Below are 23,094 nucleotides of genomic sequence, written 5' to 3' on the forward strand. Positions count from 1 at the left end.
TTTCACTGTATTAAAACTATTCCAGTATCAATGAAATCTTAAAACATTGCATGTATAAGGTGTAGGCATGGTTGTGTAGTTAAGGAGAGTACTGCCTAACCATGTGGTCTTGGGTTCAATCCAACTCTATGGCACCTTTGGCTAGTATCTTCTTCTATAACTCCAGGTTTACCAAAGAACCTTATGTGTAGATTTGCTAGACAGAAACTGAAAAAAGTCTATCATCTGTGTAAGTGTTTGTGTGCGCAGATGTGAGTATACCCTTGTCTTGATATCATGTGATAGTTTTAAATGAGCATCATCATCATCATACAGACTATGTTGTTGTTTTCAGTCCTCCATGAGAAACGTCTTCACATAGAGGAATATTGCCTTACCTGGAAACAGGTGAGGGTTGGCAACAGGTAGGGCATCCAGCCATAAAAAAATCTGCCTCCTCAACAAATCATATTTGATCCTTGCAAGTATGGAAAAGTGGATGTTAAAATGATGATGACGATGATGATGATGATGTCATATTTATGTGTGTATATGTGTTTGATTTTGTTCCTCTACTACTGCTTGACATCCAGTGTTAGTTTGTTTACATCCCTGTAGCTTAGTAGTCCAGTAAAAGAGACTAGTAGAATAAAAAAAATCAGTGCTTCTCAACCAGGGGAACCATATAAGATTTTTTGATGTCCACACAAGCTAAATAGTAAATTGAGTATTTTAAGTGTACATGCATACAAACAGCTATTCATTCATCCATCCATCATTCCATGCATACATACATATATTTATTATTCTTATACTAGAATGTTGTATAAGAATGTATATATATATATATATACATACACATACATGATCTTTTTCCTCCTCGTCTGACTCATCTGCCTCGCATTCACCCTCATCACCGCAATCTTCTCATCTTTTTCAACTGGAGGTAGCCATATATCTCCTCTTCAGCAAGACAACTGTTTCTATTCCTCTATCATACTCTTGCTTCTCAATGTCTGGCATAAACCCCCATCCCCCTAGCCCCCCACCCCATCAGAACCATATTCCAATAAATGGAGGGATCTTGTCTGGCAAGCTTCTCGATGACTTCACCAATGCTAGTGGCATATGAAAAAAAGCACCCAGTGCACTCTGTGAAATGGTTGGCATTAAGGATGGGCATCCAGCTATAGAAACTATGCTAAAACAGACCATGGTGTTTGACACTGTCCTCTGACCTGTCGGATCCTCTCAAATTGTCCAGAATACAGATGCTAAATGATGATGATGACAATGATGATGATGATGATGACGACGATGATGATGATGATTCTTATTATATATCACACAGAGACAGCTAATGATTCAAGTCTGAAACACTGTTGTCACTGCTTGACCGATTTACCGATAATTTGTTCTCTGTTATACCAAGGAATAATTTCAATACTTTCAGGTCAGATTTGCAAAGGACATGCTGTAGTAATTTGGGTAATAAATTATTCAACAGTTTAGAGAGGTAAGTCAGTGTTCCTAATCCTGTTTCCAATCAATAACCAATATTCCTAATCCTGTTTTCAATCAATAATAAATACTACAGAAAACCAAGCACTTAATCATTACCATTAATAACTTCTACACAAACTTTTTCTTATTTAGTTTATATATGTTTTTGCTTTGCACATTTTTCTCTTCATTTGAAATCTGGTTATATGAGATTCCTTGGCTTAGTAAATCTTAGTTTACTAATTGTAGTCTGCAGAATCTTTAGTCTGCTAAGCCTTATTTTATCAAGCCTTAGATGCTAATCTGTAATTTGCTAAACCTTAGATTGCTAAATATAGTTTATTAAACCTTAAGGCTACTGAACTAATCCATAAAGAATGTTGAAAATCTTTGCTATCAATTGCAATTATATAGTTTTTATTATTTCAATGTCTAAATGTATCAAGGTGTCTGTCTGTGTCATATATTATTATCCAGCGCAGCATATGTTTCTGAATTTCAGCACAAACTGTATTATGCACATACATATATGTGTGTATATATATATGTGTGTGTGTATATATATATATATATATATATATATATATATATAATATATATATATATGATACAATAAGAAAATGGAGAAACAATTTAGTTGGTTTATCAGCTTTAGGATATTAGAATGTTGATGTATTTATTTATTTAACAAAACGAGAACCATAATAACATACATATATACATTAAAATTCAATACATATAAGATAAGAATACAATTTAAAAAATCTTAATATAAATTATTGAAATCATTAAAATCACTTACAGCTGTTTCAGCCTTTGGAAAAAGTAATTTGTTATGCTCATACAAGTCAATTTATTGAGTAATGTATATATGTATGTTACTATGGTTCTCGGTTTGTTAAATAAAAAGTCAACATTCTAATATCCTAAAGCTGATAAACCAACTAATGTGTTTCTCCATTTTCTTATTTGTAATATAATTTAATGGTAAAATATTTCTTTACCTTCATCCATTTAATACAATAAGTAAGTTAATTGCATTGCAATTAAAAACACATGTGTATTAATAATTTGGGTATTATATCAACAGTATATTGGATAAGTATTATCCCTTAGTGGGTTGGATCCAAAACCCCTAACTTACTTGGTATATATATATATATATATATATATATAGTAAAATTGAATAATCGAATACCAAAACAACAAGGGGATGTGCAAATGGAGTGTATTAGTTTGATGCTCACGAAAAAAAAGAGAGCTTTTGATATTTCGAGCATAGCTCTTCAACAGAAAGGAAAACGGAAAAGTCCAGAGAAAGTAAAGTATCACCAACAGCACATGTCAGTATATGTTTAGGATAGCACTGCGCAAACATCCTAGAAATTTAAATTTCTACTTCCCAGTGAAAGCTGCTAGTATTCAGGCCTTCCATATAAACTTATGTAAATTTTTGACATTCATCAGATTCGAGATTGGTGCAGCCACGTGGTTCACCAGCCCTCACTCAAACCGTCCAACCCATGCCAGCATGGAAAGCAGACGTTAAACTATGATGATGATGATCATCAAAAGATTAAGTGATGCTGACAGTTTCCTCACTATTTTCCTCAGACTCAGTTTCATCCCTTCTATATACTCGACGTTACCAGCTTGTAACTAAAGATATTTATTGTACTGACATGTTCTTTGTAAGTCATTAGTGACTATTGTTAATAGACAGTAATTATTGTGGTCAGATCTTGTACATCTATCCATTTTTTCCACCTTACTATTCCTGGGAAGATTGTGGCAGATTGTGGACTTCTTTCCGCTTCTGTCTAGCAAATCTACACATAAGGTTCTTTGGTAAACCTGGAGTTATAGAAGAAGATACTAGCCAAAGGTGCCATAGAGCTGGATTGAACCCAAGACCATATGGTTAGGCAGTAAGCTCCTTAATCACACAACCATGCCTACACCTTATATATGCAATGTGGCACTTTCTCCATAGGGTCCTACTGGAGGCAATTGTTATAAGACTTTTCTTCTGGATTCCTAATCATCACCAAACAATACTATGGATATTATTGAACCACCTTGTTCTTGGTCTACCTTAGCTCCCTGCTGGTTGTCTTCGTTTAATGAATCCCTTTTCCAATTCTTACCTGAGACATTCTAATCACATGTCCATAGTACCAGAGCTGTGACTCTCAATGCTGAGAAATAGCTCAACCAGAGGAGATTTCTCAATCTCGGAGTTGCACACCCTGCTGAGTAATGTTGCTCTAGAAATCTTTCTGAGGAACCCCATTTTGGTCCCTTGTATTCATGATTATACTCTTTCAATCATTACCCAAGATTCATGACCATAAGTATATATCGATGAACCCTTTAGGGTTTAAACTGGCCATATGTGGCCCAGATATTCTTTGCTGTTTTATGTTCATACCAGACAGATGCAGCCTCTCACACCTACCCTACATCTTTACCCTCAGAACAAGCAACCACATCACTGGAATCCCGATGCTATGAAACAATGCATGATTAATTGAAAACAATGTGAATATATAAGCATTACATTTGACAGGGTTAAGTTGAAGTAAAACGGATAAGGAGAGATAGTTATGACTCAGTGGTTAGAGTGTCAGGCTCACAATCATGAAGTAGTGAGTTCGATTCCCAGACCAGACTGTGTGTTGTGTTACTGAGCAAGACACTTTATTTCACATTGCTCCAGTTCACTCAGCTGTAGAAATGAGTTACGACGTCACTGGTGCCAAGCTGTATTGGCCTTTGCCTTTCCCTTGGATAACATCAGTGGTATAGAGCAGGGAGGCTGGTATGCATGGGCGACTCCTAGCCTTCCATAAACAATCTTGCCCGGACTTGTGCCTCAGAGGATAACTTTCTAGGTGCAATCCCACGGTCATTCATGACCAAAGGTGATCTTTACCCATTACTTTGTATGTATTTTTACTTGTGAATCTATAGAATATTTAGAATATTTCATCCAGAATTTCTTTCATTCTGGATATATATCGTTGAAAGACAATGTCAGAATAATAAAATTGTTGCGAATATTTCATTCACTCTGAGAAAATATTAACTATTACTGTTGGAACTTATAGATACATTTGTGTGTATGTGGGGTAGTTCCTCTTTCATAATTACACCTACACACTTATTTGTATATCTCTATTTTGCATACTAATACACCAATATACGTGTGTGGTATATGTATGTGTGTATGTATTTGTGTGTGTGTATTTATGCATTTGTGTGTGCATACATATATGCATACACATGCCTACATACATGCAAGCAAACAATTTAAAGCTATTTAAAGAATAATAACAGACCATATATTGATGGGGGATGATTCAATACAGAGAGTAGAATCAAATATATTGTAAAATTCAAGTTGAAGTTTCACTTTTTGGCTGACTCAATCAGTACAGTGCAAAAAGCTGTCACTTTCTGCTATACGAAAATAATTAGAAACTTTCATTAAGCAATAAGTGTATGTAGATAGTGTTTTACAGGTTTTTTTTTTTTGTTTTTTTGTTTTTTTTTAATAAAGGAATTTCTCATTGTAATTATTTTACAATATAGGTAGAACACAACGTAGACTTTTTTGTTGATTGCTGGAACTTTACCTTTGTTTCTCTTTTGGATGTGTTATTGTGGAAGCACAACGACATCTAACTTTAATAATTTTTATTAAGTACTAGCAGTATTGCCCGGCGTTGCTCGGGTTTGTAAGGGAAATAACTTTATAAGCATTTTTAGTGAGTTATAGCAAAAAAATAGCAAAAAATGCATTAAAAATGGAATAAAAAATGATGGTAATTTTTTTTTTAAATCGTTGACTCATCGTAGACATTTTTAGAGAGTTACTTCCCTTATATAATAGCGAAAATGCATTAAAATGGAATAAAAAATGATGGTAAATTTTTTTTTAAATCGTAGACTCATCGTAGACGCGCGCTAATACCCAGACGGGCTCGATATGAATCACGACTATAAGATACCCGATTTTGGTTACACTGCACCGCAAAATGTGGGAGTAGTTAGGAATCTAAATCGTAGGAGACAGACACACAACCTTACTTTTATATATAAAGATTTGTGCAACAACTAAAACATTCGGTTGTGCAAACTGTTTGCACAGGAAACCTGCCCTGTATGGCGGTAATTGCCGTTTTTGTGGATCTGTTTCAGCTTTTTTAGCGATTTCTGTTTTGGCGACTTCAAGCCATGAAGTCGTTGTTCTAAAAGAACGCTGGTCTCCTTGACAACGCATTACGACGTTGATTTCCTTAAACTCCGTTCCCCACAGCTTCACGAGGGAGGGAAGAAGGGGGAGAAGCAACACAGGTACAGGTGTGAGCGTGGACGCCAACTCCGCCGCCATCGACACACAAACAAATATGCAATAAAATGGAATAAAAAATGATGTTAAATTATTTTTAAAATCGTAGACTCATCGTAGACGCGCGCTAATACCCAGACGGGCTCGATATGAATCACGACTATAAGATACCCGAATTTGGTTAAACTGCACTGCAAAATGTGGGAGTAAGGAATCTAAATCGAAGGGGACAGACACTCACACAACTACAGTTTTATATATATAGATTTTTCATATTTATTGATTAATCCTTTATGCTGTTTTGGAACAATAACATTCTTATATAACTCTTAATGTTTCGAGCCTTTCTTGGTCTCATCTTCTGAATGGGGTGATGATAGTGGCATGTTGCTATCATGTTTTGTAGTAGGCAGTAAAGGATAATGAGAATGGTGATAAAATAATTATCATTGGATTTAAAATTATTCAGTAGTTAACTCTTGGTTACTTTCATAGTTTATATATTGTGTGGTGTATCTGAATGAAGATTTTTGGTTTGTAGTTTGCTTCCATAAAGCTTCCGTTGTTTATATCGAACATATACACTGTGCACTGCATAGACATTTACAGATGTAATCTCTTCCATGTACATTCATATGTACATACATAGTTCCGTTTATATAAAAACCATAGTAACACTACTTAGAAATTTCTTATCTATTGCTGTAAATATGCAAACTTTGCTATCAGTTGCTAAGCTCAATCTCAGACAATTCATAAAATTAACATAATGTATTTGAGAAGAACATTTTTTTTTTTTTCGGCTTCTGGTTTGTGTTAGAGATTCCTAATCAACATCTTGCTGACCGTTCTTCACCTTTCAGACTGGAAAAAATCGCTTGAATTGTATCAGCAGGCATTGTGTGTGCATGTGCGTGAGTGTGCACATGTGTACATATGTTGTATGCATCCAAACCAGCTCTGACTGTGCAGACATTACCATTCTGTCTTTTGTTTATTCTGGCATAATGCATCTAGAACCACATTGTCTATTGTATCCTTTTGTAATCTGACAACGTGTGGCTCGAGGAAGATTTGGTTACTATTTCTAGCAGGTCAAGCAACCATGTGAATGCTCTCTTCGTTCTTTCACCACATGTACGCAGAGGGTGTAATATGAATTCTTTAGATAACCAGCCTGCTCTTAGTTGCCTGTCTGTGATAGTTGTCAAGTGTCTTAGATAAGATATCTCAGTGCTGCTCATACCATTTCAATTGAAATATATTTATATTATGGCTGAGATTCTTGTCATACGATGGCTGTGGAATTCCTGAAGAGAATAAGCTGTTCAACAAAGTATTTTATATTTGCATATTTTAAAGTATTTCGTTGTTGCGTAACTCCAGCTCTATCCATCAGACTTACAATCAAAGACACACCAATTGTGACCACCACGTCTTTGGAGTATTTAGGATGATACTGCATAATGTGCCTTTGCTTGTTTCTAAGACTGTCATGTAGATGATTTGAAGAGTTGGTGCCTCTTTCTAGCCAGTCAAGAGACCACATAGAGGCTCTGTTTGGTGGTTCATTAGGCATTTTGTTTAGCTTGTAGTGACCTATTGTTTTGTTTGTTTTTAAGTTTTTCAAGATTACTACTACAACTAATATTAGTGCTTTCTATTGTAAGCACAAGGCCTGAAATTTGAGGGGAGGTGGGGGTGGGGCTCATCGATTACATCAACCCCAGTATTCAACTGGTACTTATTTCATTGACCTGAAAAGGACGAAAGGCAAAGTCAACTTTGGCAGAATTTGAATTCAAAACACAATGATGGACAAAATGCCATTGAAAATTTTGTCCAGCAGGCTAACGATTCTACCAGCTTGCCATCTTTCTGCAGCTTTCATCATCATCATCATCATCATCATCATCATAATCTCCACTTTTATTTGCTTGCTGGGGAAGATGGAATTTGTAGAGGCAGATCTTTTTTTTATTTGTAGCCAGATGCTTTTCCTGTTGCTAACCTTCGAAACAAGGTGATATTTTCCCCGTAACTAAACATGTTCTCCGTGGAATACTGGAAATATATATATGTGGTAGTGTGGTGAGAAGCTTGCTTCCTAACCACATGGTTCCGGGTTCAGTCCCACTGTGTGGCACCTTGGGCAAGTGTCTTCTACTATAGCCTTGGGTTGATCAAAGCCTTGTAAATGGATTTGGTAGACAGAAACTGAAAGAAGACTATCATATATATATATGGGGGTGGACAAACACACACACACACACACACATACGATGGGCTTCTTTCAGTTTCTATTTACCAAATTCACTCACAAGGCTTTGGTTGACCTGAAGCTATAGTAGAAGGCACTTGCTCAAGGTACCATGCTGTGAGATTGAACCTGGAACCATGTGGTTGAAAAGCAAGCTTCTTACCATACAGCCACTTCTCAATATATATGTGTGCATGTATATATATGTGTGATTCTATTTGTGTGTGTGTGTGTGTATTCACATATATGGATGTACATATATTTACTGTATTTTGGTTAAAGAAGTTTAGAAGCGATTGTCCTTTTTATTTATGTATTTATTAACATATAGTTACAGAGATTCATACTCATCAATTATCATTATTATTACTAAAGTGCTGAGCTGACAGAACTGTCCCCATCCTGGACAAAATGTTTGTTTTTACATTCTGAGTTCAAATGACAACGAGGTTGACTTTGCCTTTCATTCTTTTGGGGTCAATGAATGAAGTACCATTTGAGCATTAGGGTCGATGTAATTAACTTCTCTACTTCAAAATTGTTGGCCTTGTGCCAAAATAAGAAAGAATAACTACTACTACTACTACTACTACTACTACTACTACTACTACTACTACTACTACTACTACTACTACTATTATTGAGTGAGAGAGCTGTGCATGCCATCAAAGTGACAATGGGGTAAAATATACGAAGCCCATATACCCAGCATGACTACCTGTCTGATAACGGTACACCAGGTATGTGCATCACAACCACATGTGCGCAACATGGAGATCTCATATCAAGATAAACAGCTCATGACCTTGCAGGTGGGGCCCAGTTAGAATTTTCTTCTGGTCAAGTAGCCCATCTCACTCAAAAGGTCCCTGAATAAGGGTTGTCTAAGGAAGTTAAACAAAAATTATTATTATTATTATTATTGAGTGAGAGAGCTGTGCATGCCATCAAAGTGACACTGGGGTAAAATATACGAAGCCCAGTATACCCATCATGACTACCTGTCTGATAAGGGTACACTAGGCACATGCATCACAACCATATGTGCGCGACATGGTGATCTCATATCAAGATAAACAGCTCATGACCTTGCAGGTGGGGCCCAGTTAGAATTATCTTCTGGTTGAGTAGCCCATCCCGCTCAAAAGGTCCCTGAATAAGGGTTGTTTAAGGATGTTGAACAAAACACCCATGTTTCCAAAAGTGAATTATCCAAACCTCTAAGAATTCCTCTCAACACATGGCTATGATGCTCCCCCACTACTTCTGCTTGTGATCAGAGATGCACATATCATCTCCCACCAAGGGACATGCTCAACTGGTTAAGGTCAAACAACTGACAAGTAAATCTGTGTTATTGAGCAGAATATTTGCTGTAAGCCATGTTTTAATGCAAGACAAAACAATGTACATAATAACACTTTATTATTATTATTATTATTATTATTATTATTATTATTATTATTATTATTATTATATTATGATTACTGGGTTTCATATGCATTTAGTGATCATTAGATAATGATTGTTGCTATTGTTATATATAGATGGATTTATGTGCATTGATTTTTTTTTTGTTTTTAAATATAACTTATAATCTTGGTGTTGTTATTGAGTTTCACATGCATTTGATGATCTTTAGTTAAAAGTCGTTGAATGGTGAATTAGAAGAATACATGCTCATTGATTGTTGTTATTGTCTTTTTAAACATAATAATTAAGCCACGGAGCTGTTACTGGTTTTCATAGGCGTCTGGCAATCATCAGGTAACACTAGTTGTGATTTTGGAGGAACCCTGTTTACAGATTTTTCTTATTGTTATTGCTAAACACTTACATTAACTCTATAACGCCTAAATTATAAATACACACATACAAAAAAAAAATGTTTGTTAGTCTTTTGCAGCTTAAGTTAGGAGTGTGTTTTCATGGAAAAAGAATTTTAATTTTCATGTATAAATATATGAATTTCTCAGATGGTAATAATTCAGCAATACCTGTCGGATTTGGTAATTGTTTGCATGCAGTAATTGATATTTTTCCAATGTAAAAATTTTCTTTTGGTCTTGTCCGAGTTTTTGGTTTTGTTGTTTACCTTCTGTAAGAATTTAGTATTTGAAGATTCAAGAATTCTTAAGAATAGGCGTTATTGGGTTAAACATCAGCCTTCGTTTGTATTTGTGTGTGTGCTGGTTTATGTATGTGCGTGTATGTGAGAGAGTGTATGTGTGTATGTGTGCATAAAAAGTTGTAATTTTTGTTAACCATGTTGATACCATCTTGTTTGGAGCAAATTTCTTTCTGTTTTCTATAGTATACGGCATGCTGGGAATGGTGACCTGCTACCAGTCAATGGTGTATCCTCTCCTCCTTCCAGAGAGAGAACAGCACTGCCACTGCATGAGAACCAAACGACCAGTATTGCATGTCCTTTCTCTACAAAACACAAGCAAGTCACGACTGCTACTACAGCTGCTGCTATTAACACTACTACTCATACTACTACTAATTCTTCCAACGCAACTCCTCCTCATCCTCTTACCACTGCTACTGACCATTTTGCTGTCTCGCATCCAACATCTTGTCCCAGTGGCAGCAGAGTGTGTGGTGTCATTGGCAGCAGTACAGACAGCTGTCATCATAGCCATACCCTGGGTCACAACAAGATGACTGATCATGTAATTACCAGTCCTGTAGAGAACTATCTACCAGTAGCTGATGCCCTCGTCATTATGAAGGCACAGCAGGTGATTAAGTACGTGTCCTAACCATCGACTATTTTTCTTAACTTTGATTCCTTTCGCTTAGATAGCTAACTTGACCCCCGTCTCCTCAGTAGTTTTAGTTTTGTGACCAAATGAATGAATGGATGAACTTCCAACTCTGTGAAAATTCCAATCCATTTGAGACCATGCATGGTTCATTTTGTATCTGTGATTCTCAACCATTTTTTGCTTATGGCTCTTCCCTTTGATTCCTGTTTTACTCAGAGAAACCCTCACACCCGTTTAATGTTTGACCCTTTTGATACCAACCTGCCTAGAACCACCTCTGGTTTTGTGAGACAAATCCCTGATTTTAAAGTGATATGAATTAAAATCTTCCACCGAAATTTCAGGTTAATTTGTTCCAAACACCTGTTTAATAATGACAGTTATTTGAGTAAATTTTATATTATTATTAAAATTATCCAAAATGAAATTATTATATTTCAACAGATATGTGGTAACAAAAGGGTCTAAAAAATCCTATTATATTTTTATAATCAAATATTAATTAGGAATTGTATAAAAAAAAATTGTTAAATATTTCATGTATTCTAGAAGTATGACCAATTTATTGTACATAAGCTTTAACAACGAAATCTTAATTGACCCCTTTGGTTGAGAACCACTGATTTATACAAAACCCTTCACTTGAAATTGTCTGTGCTTAGAGTAAGACCTTCTGTCATGGTTTGATGTTAGAACCGTTTTTATGTTGTTACAGATGCCAGTTTAGTAATGACAAAATAATTTCACTGAATCCGTATTTAAATTCTTAAATGCTTTGGCCATTTGGTTCGTCAGAAATATGATCACAAAAAGAATTAATGTAAAACAATGCGTAAACATTATTACGGTTAACAGTTTGAGACAGAAAAATAACTACGGGCTCACTAATGAGAGGTGAGGGGCTGTAACTCAGTATCTATCACTTGCTGTGGGATCTCTGTGTGAGATATTGATACAATATTAAAGAAATCTGAGCAAGGGCTTCATTTCCAGTCTTCTGCAAAAAATACATTTTCAAAAGCACAGAGCTATCGGATGATTTGTGAACAGAGTAATGTCAACAAACGTCACTGTCTGTAACTCAGTTCAGCTCGGCGCAGAATGTAAACGTTCACTCAGACACAGATGCACATATACATATATACACATATGCATGTATATGATGAACTACATACAGTTTCTCTCTACCAATTTCTCTCATGAGGCACTGGTTGGCCCTGATCTTTGACAGAAGAAAGACCCTTGCCTAAGTGGTAGTGTAGGGACTGAAACTGAAACTTTGTAGCTGGAAAGTGACCTTCTTAACCACACAACCATGCCTGCACCTAATATAAAATGTCTAATTTCAGGAAGATGGAATTGTAAGCTCTCCGTATAATCAGTGATAGGTCACTTAGCAAGTGGTACCTTTGTGGTTCAGCCCCGCCCCCTATTGTATATCTGTGTTGTTTTTTTTTTCTTTCATCTCAAACTGTTACTTGTAATATGAAATATTTAGATTTTAGTCTTGTTTTGTCTTTATTTAAACTGAGCTCTTGATCTTTTGATTCTTTTGACCCATGGTCTTGAGTTGGCTCAAGTGTGTGTGTGTGTTTGAGAGAGAGAGAGAGAGCTTCTTGTGTTGTTCCTGTGTTGTGTGCTTTTTTTTTGTTTTTGTTGGTAGTTGCTTATTTGTTAGGCTGTTGTGTTTGGTGTTGTTGTTCTTGTTGTTGTTGACAATGATGATGTCAATGATGATGATGTTGGTGTTGTTGTTGTTGTTCTACTTAATCAGTATTGAAATAACTCACTGCTACCACCACTACTACTACTGCTGCTGCTACTACAACAACTACAACAACAAGAATAATAACACAAGAATGACAAAATACAAAAGACAAAATAGTAAAACTAGGAGACCTAGCTTTTCAGGTTTTTTCTTTTGGTTATAACACTGCTGCTGCCACAGCCTCCACATCCTACTCCTCCTCCTCCTCCTCTCCACCATCACCACCACCACTACCACCACCATCACCACCACCACCACTACCACCACCACCATCATAATTTTCCTTCTCCTCCTTCTCATTACCATGTACTCATGCTCTCTTTCTCTCTCTCTCTCACACACACAAACTTACCATGCACACACATCACACATGCATGCTCATGTACGCGCGCACAGATACACACACACATACACACGTATACACACTTAATACTTATCAAGGCACTAGTACGGTTGCACAGTTAAAAAGCTTGCTTCACAATTTTATGGTTAGGGTGGGGGTCAGTCTCACAGCGTGGCACCATGGGAAAAGCAGGTGTCCTCGACTCTGTCCTTGGAGCAACCAGAGACAGAGTAGATTGTCTCAAAGATCTATGGAATGTAAGTTCCCTTGCTTGAAAAAAAAATACTTAAGATAATATGAATTCTACTCGTAACAATATGAATTCTAAGTGTATCAGGTGCATTGGGGTAGCCATGTATCTCCTCCCCAGCAAGACATCTGTTCCTATCTCTCTATCATTCTATTCTTGCTTCTCAGCGTCTGGCATAAGCTGCACCCATCAATACTACCTGTCCTATCTCACAATCAGAGGTTTTTGTCTTGTGGGATACTTGGTGGCCTTACTAGTTGCCAGTGATGTGAAAAGGAACTCACTATACTCTGTAAAGTGGTTGGCTTTTAAAAAGACATCTTGCCATAGAAATCATGTTCAAACCGATATTGGAACTTGCCACAGTCCTCTGACCTGTCAGATCCTGCCAAACTGGGCAACCCTTTCCAGCATGGAATACAAATTCTAAATAATGAAGATACTGCTATGATGGCTCACGGGTTAAAAGAATTTGTGTGTCATTATTTGATGTCTCTTTTCTTTGGAATCCTTCAAGCTAGAGATTGGTCAAGTATATTGAGGGCACAGTTATTACATTGCATCAGTCATTGAATATAGAAGATAATATTTATCTCCTGATCTGCTAAAATTTGTTGCTTAACTTTTGGAAATTAGAGAGGCATCAATTAATGAATCATTTGACTCTATTAACTGTAATTAATGAGAAATTGAGATATTGACATTTGTGTTTTCCCAAGAATGTTGATGACCTAAATGACGTTGAAATACCTTCAACCAACGATCAAAATAAAGTCATGCTGATGACCTGTCGATCATTGCTTCACCATCACATATGCTTATGGTGTATACATGTTACTCCCTTTTACATGAAAGAACTGAAATGACTTGACTATGTTATCATGTCATGGTAAAATATAGTACCAGTCAAGTATTGGGGTCTATATATGTTTCTTTACTACCCACAAGGGGCTAAACATAGAGTGGACAAACAAGGACAGACAAACGAATTAAGTTGATTGCATCGACCCCAGCGCGTAACTGGTACTTATTTAATCGACACCGAAAGGATGAAAGACAAAGTGGACCTCAGCGGATTTTGAACTCAGAACGTAACGGCAGACGAAATACGGCTACGCATTTCGCCCGGCGTGCTAATGTTTCTGCTAGCTTGCCGCCTTGGGGTCTATATAGTTGACTTTTCCTTCCTATTCTTTATGTGTGTGTCCCTGCCCTTGTGCCACTATAAGAAGCCAACTTCATTTTATTTAAATTTTACATTTTTAATGAGGTTTAATGAGTTTGGCTCTTTCTACCTAGTAACCCAATTCTTGGTCCAGTTTCAGGGATGTACGCTCTTATATCATTCTGAAATGATAAACAATGCTGAAAATCCTTGTTAACAACAAAAAAAATAATGGGAACAGCAAAAGGCTCTCTACACATTTCCCTGACACACAAGTTGCTTTTTGTTGTAATTACTTCAGAATTCCCGTGTCATTACAGCCCTGTGTACCCTTGCAATTCCTTTTGTGCATCTCAGTTTCTGAACTCCTGCCCCCTGCTGTGGGTTTGTAAGTATTGGATATGTGTTGATGTGACAGGTGCATATACTGTATGTGTATATGGTAGATCACAGGAGCCTCTTATTATTTTGGTGTATATATTAGATTGGTTTGGAAGAAGGGCTTGGGTTTTTGGCTTTCATAGGCCCTCTGACGCTGGTGAAATCGATGTAATGACCCATCAGACAATTGTTGTTAAAATATGTACATGAAAGGAAATCCAGAGGGCTGGCATACTGGTTGGAAAGGCTGAGTATAGAGATAATTGCAGGACCCAGGGGTGATGGATGCAAAATATGACTGGGGAGTGACGGGGGTGGGGGTAATTGAGTTGGTAGTGCCTAAGTATAGGTGACATGAGTCCAGGAAGCTCCTAAGGGCAGAGGCCATCGTAGAAGTGGCAGAAAAGGCAGCGAGGACACAGAAAGCCTGTGGGTCAGAGGCTGGAGTGTGTTTGTTAGTGACTTCATAGCAATCAGTTGACGACTTTTCATTGGATGGGAAGCGGGGGGGGGGTCTTTGATGTCTGGGTGTGACAGTGGGACTGTCCAAAATGCAGGAGCAATACTCCATTGGGAGTCTCTCTTGAGCTTTGTAAGGGAGTTACTAGTTGTTGGAGGAGGGTGAAGTATTTTATTTTCTGGTACCAAAGGGGCAAAGGGGAAGGCCCATTTCTAGATGTTGTCAGTCTTTGTTATGTTAAAGATGTGCATTTACTGGGATGAATTCTCATAGTAGGTGAGACCTGGCATTTCTTTTGATCCTTCAACATGGCTGGCTCTCTCTCTCTCTCTCTCTCTCTCTTTATTTTTAGTAATCAATTGTACTCTTTCCCTGAAATGTGTGGTATTGCTGTCTGTGTTATGTGATAGGTGGGTTACAATTGAGAAATTTAAATCAATGTGGATATGACAGACTTGGAGTTGACCAGAGCATGTTTTTGATGAGGGCGATTAAGTTAGGGAGTGAAAAAATTGATAACTGCAGTGCTATGTGGTATTGCCAGAATTTGAACTTGGACCTCTGTAATCAATCTACCAACAGTTCTTGTTACTTTGTGTGTGTTTGTTTTGTTTTGGTGTGTGTTTTTGTATATTTATGTAGCTTCACTGTCTCTCAGTAATACCATACATATACACACACACACATATATATATATATATATATAATTGTTCGTTTGTTTTCCACCTGCCTTCGTCTTTTGTTTGTTTTCATAAAGCTTCCCGTTATATATATATATATATATATATACATACATACATACACACACACATACATACACACATACATACACACATACATACACACGCACACACATACATACATACTTACATACATATATATGTGTATATGTATATATATATATATACACACACACATATCCACACACACACATACATACTTACATACATATATATGTGTGTATATATATATATATATATATATATATATATATATATATATATACACACACATATGCACACACATATACATACATACATACATATGTATACATACATATATATATATATATATATATATATATATATATATACTTTCTAATGTGTAATAACACCAAAACACACACACAAAAAAACTTAGTGCTGTTATAGAGTGGATGTGTGCTTGTGTATTAAATGGTACTGTAAGTTAGTTCTTCATCCCATACTGGAGTTTCACAAAGCAGTCTTACTGGTGAAACTGTGCAGTAATGGATGAATAACCTACCAGCACACACACACATCCACACACACACACACAGAGTTTAATACATACATATATCACATATCTTTAACCATAGCATTCATTGTTCAATGTTTTATTTAAAACTGTCAGCTTGTTCAGAAACAGTTTTGAATGTTAAACCTCTGACAGCCTTTTGTCACTGTTGTACTTTAGTGTTGTTAATTAGATTTTTGGTCATACTTTTGGACATTATTAGTCTTGTAAACTAATCTTACAGAGGTAATATTGCTATTTTTGTGTTGCAAATTAGACAGTTTTTGCAGTGGTTTTGTTGTATTTCACTGTTGTAAATAAGTTTTTCCTTGTTCTGTAGTGCTGTTGTATTTTAGTGTTGTAAATTGGAAAGTCTTTCTCTGTCGTATGGGACTCTTCCATGTCTAGTCTCCCTAATGTCTTGAATTCTTAATAAAAATATAGTCATTATACATATTTCGCTTTCTGTATATCTGTGTGTATGCATATATGTATGTATATATGTATCTGTATATGTATATATATATATATATATATATATATGTGTATGTGTGTATGTATAAGTCTGTATATACAGGCTGCGATGGGTAAATTGTCGCTGTTTTTTATTTTGCACATTGTTTGTTTTTGATTTTGTTGACCACACAGCATAGTAGGGTCAGTTGGGCACCATCTGTGAGAAAAACAGCACCATGACGCAATTCACTCTGCCAGAAATTTGGAAACGACATACTGTACTGCTTGGCATTCGCGCTGGAAGCTTCAATACAAACATTTCAGCATGTTTAGGTGTGAATCTGAGGATAGTGCAGAGGATTCAGAAAGAATTGGATGAATCTAATGGTGATTACAAAGGTATGGCAGCTCAGAAAACTCACTGATTGTTCTGATAAGAAAAGAACTCCTGAATTTGCTGGTGAGATCCAAGCCATGGTTGACAATGATCCCGCCAAGTCAATCAGGTCCATTGTCAAGAACATGGGAGTGTCTGGGTTTCTTATCAGGCAGGTAGTGCATGAAGCCATTCAGTATTCCTCATACAAGATAAGAAAGTGCCAATTTTTATCCCAAGCCATCAAGGACGAGGAAAGACATCACTATGAAGCTTTTGAACTAACTTGAGCATTCCTTACAACCGAACATGCTTTGGTTATTCTCACACGAGAAAAATTTCTGCCAGGATCAAATAGTGAACACATAGAGCAACCATTGGTTTGCCATGTCCCCAAAACATGTACCGGGAGTGATAAAAATCAAACATCATGGTGTTTGGTGTGTTCACTAGTGATGGCGATGTTAGGCCTTCATTCATCTTCCCACAGGGTCTCAGACTCAACACGGAGACCTACATCAAGTGTCTGCAGGAGTTAGTGCTGCCCTGGGTGAAGAGGGTGGCTGTTGGAAGACACTATGTCTGGCAACAGGACTCTGCACCATGCCTTACAAGCAGAAGAACCCAGTGATGGCTGTCAGACAATTCCTGAAACCACATCACCCCTAACATCTGGTCACCTAACTCCCCAGACTTGCAACCCCCTTGATTATTGTGTGTGGGGCACAGTTGAGTGAGAGACCAACAAAACCCCTTGTAACACCAAAGATGAACTGAAGACAAGGATTATAGCAGCAGTCACCAACTTAAACAAGGAGGCTTTCCAGAAGTGTTGCAGAAGATTCCAAAGTCATCTTGAAACCATGGTTGAAGCCAGTGGTGATTTTATTGAATAAATTTACTCTTTAATATTTCAAGATATTTTTTATGTAATTTTGGTAAATATATCTATTAAAACGAGGTGTCAATATTATTTTCATTTTTGCATAATTTAGACGACAATTTATTCACCGCACCCTGTATATATATATATCTGTATGTGTATACATGTTTTATATATATGTAGATGTGTGTATATATATATATATATGATTATGTTTTTTTTTGTACATTGTTGCAGTCTGTAAAAGAAAAATAGTAATTTAGCCCCATTTATGCTCTTATATATGTATATATGTATATATATGAACATATGTGTGTTTGCATGGATGTATTTAAATATTTTTAACAGATTATTTAAATCAATGAAAAAAAAAGTTTAAACATGATTATAATTCCGGTTGACCAAAAAAAGAAACAAAAAAAAAAAACAATCCTTTCAAGATACATTATATAGACACTGTTGTTTTTATGTCTTCTAAATGTCATTTAATTGTCTACTTAAATGTGTTGGGGTTTTAATTACTCGTTACTCCACTTCTCAACAGGAAAAACAAGTGTACGAAATCCAAGTACAGACAAAGTGTTGTAAGTTGATCTTTTCTTTTTCTTTTTCTTTCTTTTTCTTTTTCTTTCTTTTTCTTTTTCTTTCTTTTTCTTTTTCTTTCTTTTTTCTTTTTCTTTCTTTTTTCTTTTTCTTTCTTTTTCTTTTTCTTTTTCGTCTTTTTCTTTTTCTTTCTTTTTCTTTCTTTTTTCTTTTTCTTTTTTTCTTTTTTTCTTTCGTTTTTATTTCATGATTTGTTTTTTAAATTTCATAATCCGGTTGCATAACCCAGTGGTTTGGGCGTTGGACTCGTGATCATAAGTTTGTCGGTTCAATTCCTGGACTGGGCGTTGCACTGTGTGTGTGTTTGTGTGTGTGTGTGTGTGTGTGTGCGTGTGTGTGTGAGAGTGAGTGAGTGTGTGTGAGTGAGTGTCTGTGTGTGTGTGTGTGTGTGTGTGTGGTGAGTGAGTGAGTGAGTTGTGTGTGTGAGTGAGTGTGTGTGTATGAATGTGTGTGTGTGTGTATGAATGTGTGAGTGAGTGTGAGTGTATGAATGTGTGTGTGTGTGTGTGTTCTTGAGAACGGGGTGCTGTGGGTTCACATTCCTCTGGCTGGCTTAACTGAAAATTAATTCCAGTCTACTGACAGCATGGGCATGAGACGGCTTGGCACAGCCATACTGGTGCTGCCACCTATCAGGTGTAACTGAGTTGAGGGTTTCTCTCACTCTCTCCCATCCTGCCCCTCTCTCTCTCTTCCTCTTTTCTCTCTCTTTCCCACCCTCTCCCTTTTTTTCTCTGTTTATCTATGTGAGCAGATTTCTCTTGATATATTTTAGAAGGGGGAAAGTGTTTATATCAGTTGTATTCAATTAATAAACTGTAATGTGTGTGTGTGTGTATCTCTCTCTCTGTTTACATTTGTGAGCATATTTCTCTGTAAGTGTTTGAGGAGAGGGAAAGCATTTACGTTAATCGTGTTCAATTACTCTTTCTCTCGCCTTCTCGGTCTCTGTCTGTTTATGTGTGTGAGTATGTTTCACTTTATGCATTTGAAGAGATGGAAGGTGTTTATGGCAATCGTATTCAATTAATAAATTGTAATCTGTCTGTTTGACTGTCTGCCTGTCTCTCTCTCTCTCTCTCTCTCTCTCTCTATCTCCTTACGTGTATGACAAGAGGGTAAGTGTTTAAATCAGTTATGTTCTGTTAATAAATTGTAATATCTTCCTTTCTCTCTCTCTCTCTCTCTCTCTCTCTCTCCCTTCCTACTCTCTCTCTCTCTCTCTCTCTCTCCTTTCCTCCCTCTCTCTGTTTCTCTTTCAACCTGTCTTTTGTATGCGCATATTTCTGCATGCATGTGCAATGGTGTATTTACCTCCTGAGCCAAAAAGTACTGTTGCCAAAATAGGTTGAATGCCCAGTCAGCCATGCCAAATCATCAGTGCCTAAAATGCAGTGCCCTATTGTCTCATCCCATGCTGTCACAAGGCTTTCTCTCACTAGCTGTCACATCCTGGATGTGCCCTTGGATCAAGAGTAGAAAGGTAAAAAGAGCACCTGTGTCCCCTAGCATCAAAAAACACAATTAGTGAAAGCATGATACACCCTACTAACAGTTCTCATGGTACTTGTGGGTCTATTCTTCCCACATTGGTCGGATGGATGTGGTTGGGGTTAAGGGTCTGCAAAAGCAGCCCAGTGCACAAAGAGGGAATTCTAGACGGGTACTAGAAGGGTACACACATGATAGGAGGATGAGCATCTTGAACAAGAAACAAAGTTGACATTAGATTATAGGTCATTAGATTGTAGGTCTGCTCCTGTAGGTTTGACCTGGTGTTAAGTAACAACAACAACAACAATGTGACACTATTTAAGAAGACACCATGTCTAAGAGCCACAACATTGAACATGACACAACTTATTACCGACAAATTTAATTGGTTATTAAGATGATTAATTTGTCTATTTGTTGAATTTGGGTTTTCACTTTCTTTTCTTTCTGTATTTTGAGATCTCTCTCTTAATAGCAATTAGCGGTTTCTCTAAAAAAAACCCCAAAAAAACCCATGAGTTTATGTGGCTAGGCACTTGATAAATTGATATTAACTATATTCTATTTCAGTTCTGAGGATCAAATTCCAATGTTTGTTGGCTTGTTTTTGTTTTGTTGCTCCCCACTTTATACCCTATGGTCTTTCGGATACTATTCTCCAAAATAAAACCATTTAAACTAATTCAAATCCATTTACTGTATTATATTATCACACTTGAGCTCTCGCTTAAAAATGAATATTTCACTGTTATATGATCTGGTTCCACTTTCACAAGCGCTTCAGGGCAACCTTGAAGCAACACTTCACTCAGTCATCTCTTGTTTCTCTCTTTGTATTCAGTGTCATCTAGGATTAGTAACACCAAAACCTTGTATATTTGTAACAACCCACAATAGTTGTTTGCCCATAGTTATACTGACAATATTATTCTAAACTCTGTTAGTTGTTTAAAAACATCTTCATGCCATTGCTTCCAAAGTTCTTTCTAATATGTCTCAAACCATAAAATCAGCACTGTTACTACATTTTCCCTCCAATATTCTTTTATTTGTTTCAGTCATTTGACTGCAGCCATGCTGGAGCACTGCCTTTAGTCGAAGAAACTGACTGAAGGACTTATTCCTTTTAAGCCTGGTACTTATTCTATTGGTCTCTTTTACTGAACTGCCCTTCCTAACGCCAACCACTCCAAGAGTGTAGTGGGTGCTTTTACGTGCTACCAGCACAGAAGCCAGTCCAGCGGCACTGGCAACGACCCCTCTCAAATGTGTGTGTGGTGTGTGTGTGTGTGTGTGTACGTATCTGTGTTTCTTCCCCACCACCACTTCACAACTGATGTTGGTGTGTTTACATCCTCATAACTTAGCGGTTTGGCAAAAAGAGACAAGTCCTAGGCTTAAGAAATAAGGCCTGGGGGTAAATTTGTTCGACTAAAATCCTTCAAGGTTGTGCTCCTGCATGGCCGCAGTCAAATGACTGAAACAGGTCAAAGAACAAACTCCTTTAAATCTTTTTCCTTACTAATATTAACAGGAGTTCTTACACTGCAATGATATTGTGACATTTAAAGTTTCTTTTGTTGATCATCTTTCCTTGTTATCTATCTTCAGAGCTACAGAGATGTCCGGACGTTGAAGACGATTGCAACACGTACTATGATTGGAGGTGGAAGGTTTCCTTTCAAAAAGCAACCCCCAAGTGTCAGTGCTCAATTTCAGGTATGATTCACCAATTAATTATATCATCTGTTGTTTTATGTTTTATAAAATCTCTGTTGAAATGCTGCTGAGAATGCTTTTCTATAGATTGCAGTATATTTTAAAGGTATGAATGAATACAGGTGTGCTGTATTTTCTGGTATACAACTCAATTTAGTATATAGTATAAACATGTAGTGTTAACATGTAGTGTAAACATTCAAACGTTGTTTCTATATTTCCAAATTTTGCAGCATTTCAGATGGAGTTTTTGGTCCTCTAAAGTCGACCTACGATTTTTTTTAGCTGTGAATTTTGATCCAAAAATTCAACTTTGATTCTGGAAAATACAGTAGATGTGTTATAAGAGTTAGAGTTCCTGTTGAGGCAAGTGAAATCGAAATCAAATTCAATGACGGGGTATCTGTGCTAGTGGAGCACTAAGAGTACCATCTGAGTGTGATCGTTGCCAGAGCAACAAACTGGCTTCTGTGCCAGTGGCACATAAAAAGCACCATTTGAACAAGATCATTACCTGTGTCACCTTACTGGCACTTGTGCAGGTGGCACATAAAAAGCACCATTTGAGCGTAGCCATTGCCAGTACCGTCTGACTGGCCCTCATGCCGGTGACACGTAAAAGCACCCACTACACTCTCGGAGTGGTTGGCATTTGGAAGAGCATCCAGCTGTAGAAACTTTGCCAGATCAGATTGGAGCTTGGTGCAGCCATCTGGTTCGCCAGACCTCAGTCAAATCGTCCAACCCATGCTAGCATGGAAAGCGGACATTAAACGATGATGATGATGTGTTATAAAGTTAGCTGTGCAGCCAATTAGTGCTGCATAACACCTTAGACCCATCACCTTAAGCTCAAATAATAATGTTGAGTGAAATTTGGTGGATAGAAGCTGCAGACACCTGACTGGTGTGTGCGTGCGCCAGTGTAGGATGAAGGGAGTTGATGTGTAAAAAAAAAACAAAAAAACATTCTGTACTGATTAGTGACTTAGTTATCTCCCTTCGTGCCAAAGTCTCCTTGCTTTTCCATTTCTTATTAAAACAAACAAACAAAATAAAATCTCACCAA

The 23,094-nt window shown here is 36.9% G+C and overlaps 1 protein-coding gene across 20 annotated transcripts in view; it reads left to right on the plus strand.

Annotated features, from left to right (window-relative positions):
* The window catches only part of LOC115218076 (unconventional myosin-IXAa), a 446,542-nt gene that overhangs the window by 273,206 nt on the left and 150,242 nt on the right, over positions 1 to 23,094 (plus strand). For 17 of the 20 annotated variants that reach the window (XM_036507998.1, XM_036508006.1, XM_036507996.1 and 14 more), the window contains exons 17-20: positions 1,433 to 1,495; positions 10,411 to 10,851; positions 18,754 to 18,793; positions 21,918 to 22,025. In XM_036507998.1, the coding sequence (XP_036363891.1) occupies positions 1,433 to 1,495; positions 10,411 to 10,851; positions 18,754 to 18,793; positions 21,918 to 22,025 (652 nt within the window). The remainder of the gene's footprint in view (positions 1 to 1,432; positions 1,496 to 10,410; positions 10,852 to 18,753; positions 18,794 to 21,917; positions 22,026 to 23,094) is intronic. The other 3 variants (XM_036508000.1, XM_036508013.1, XM_036508015.1) reach the window with 3 other exon arrangements.

The sequence above is a fragment of the Octopus sinensis genome, linkage group LG12, assembly GCF_006345805.1.
Source record: "Octopus sinensis linkage group LG12, ASM634580v1, whole genome shotgun sequence".
NCBI lineage: Eukaryota > Metazoa > Mollusca > Cephalopoda > Octopoda > Octopodidae > Octopus > Octopus sinensis.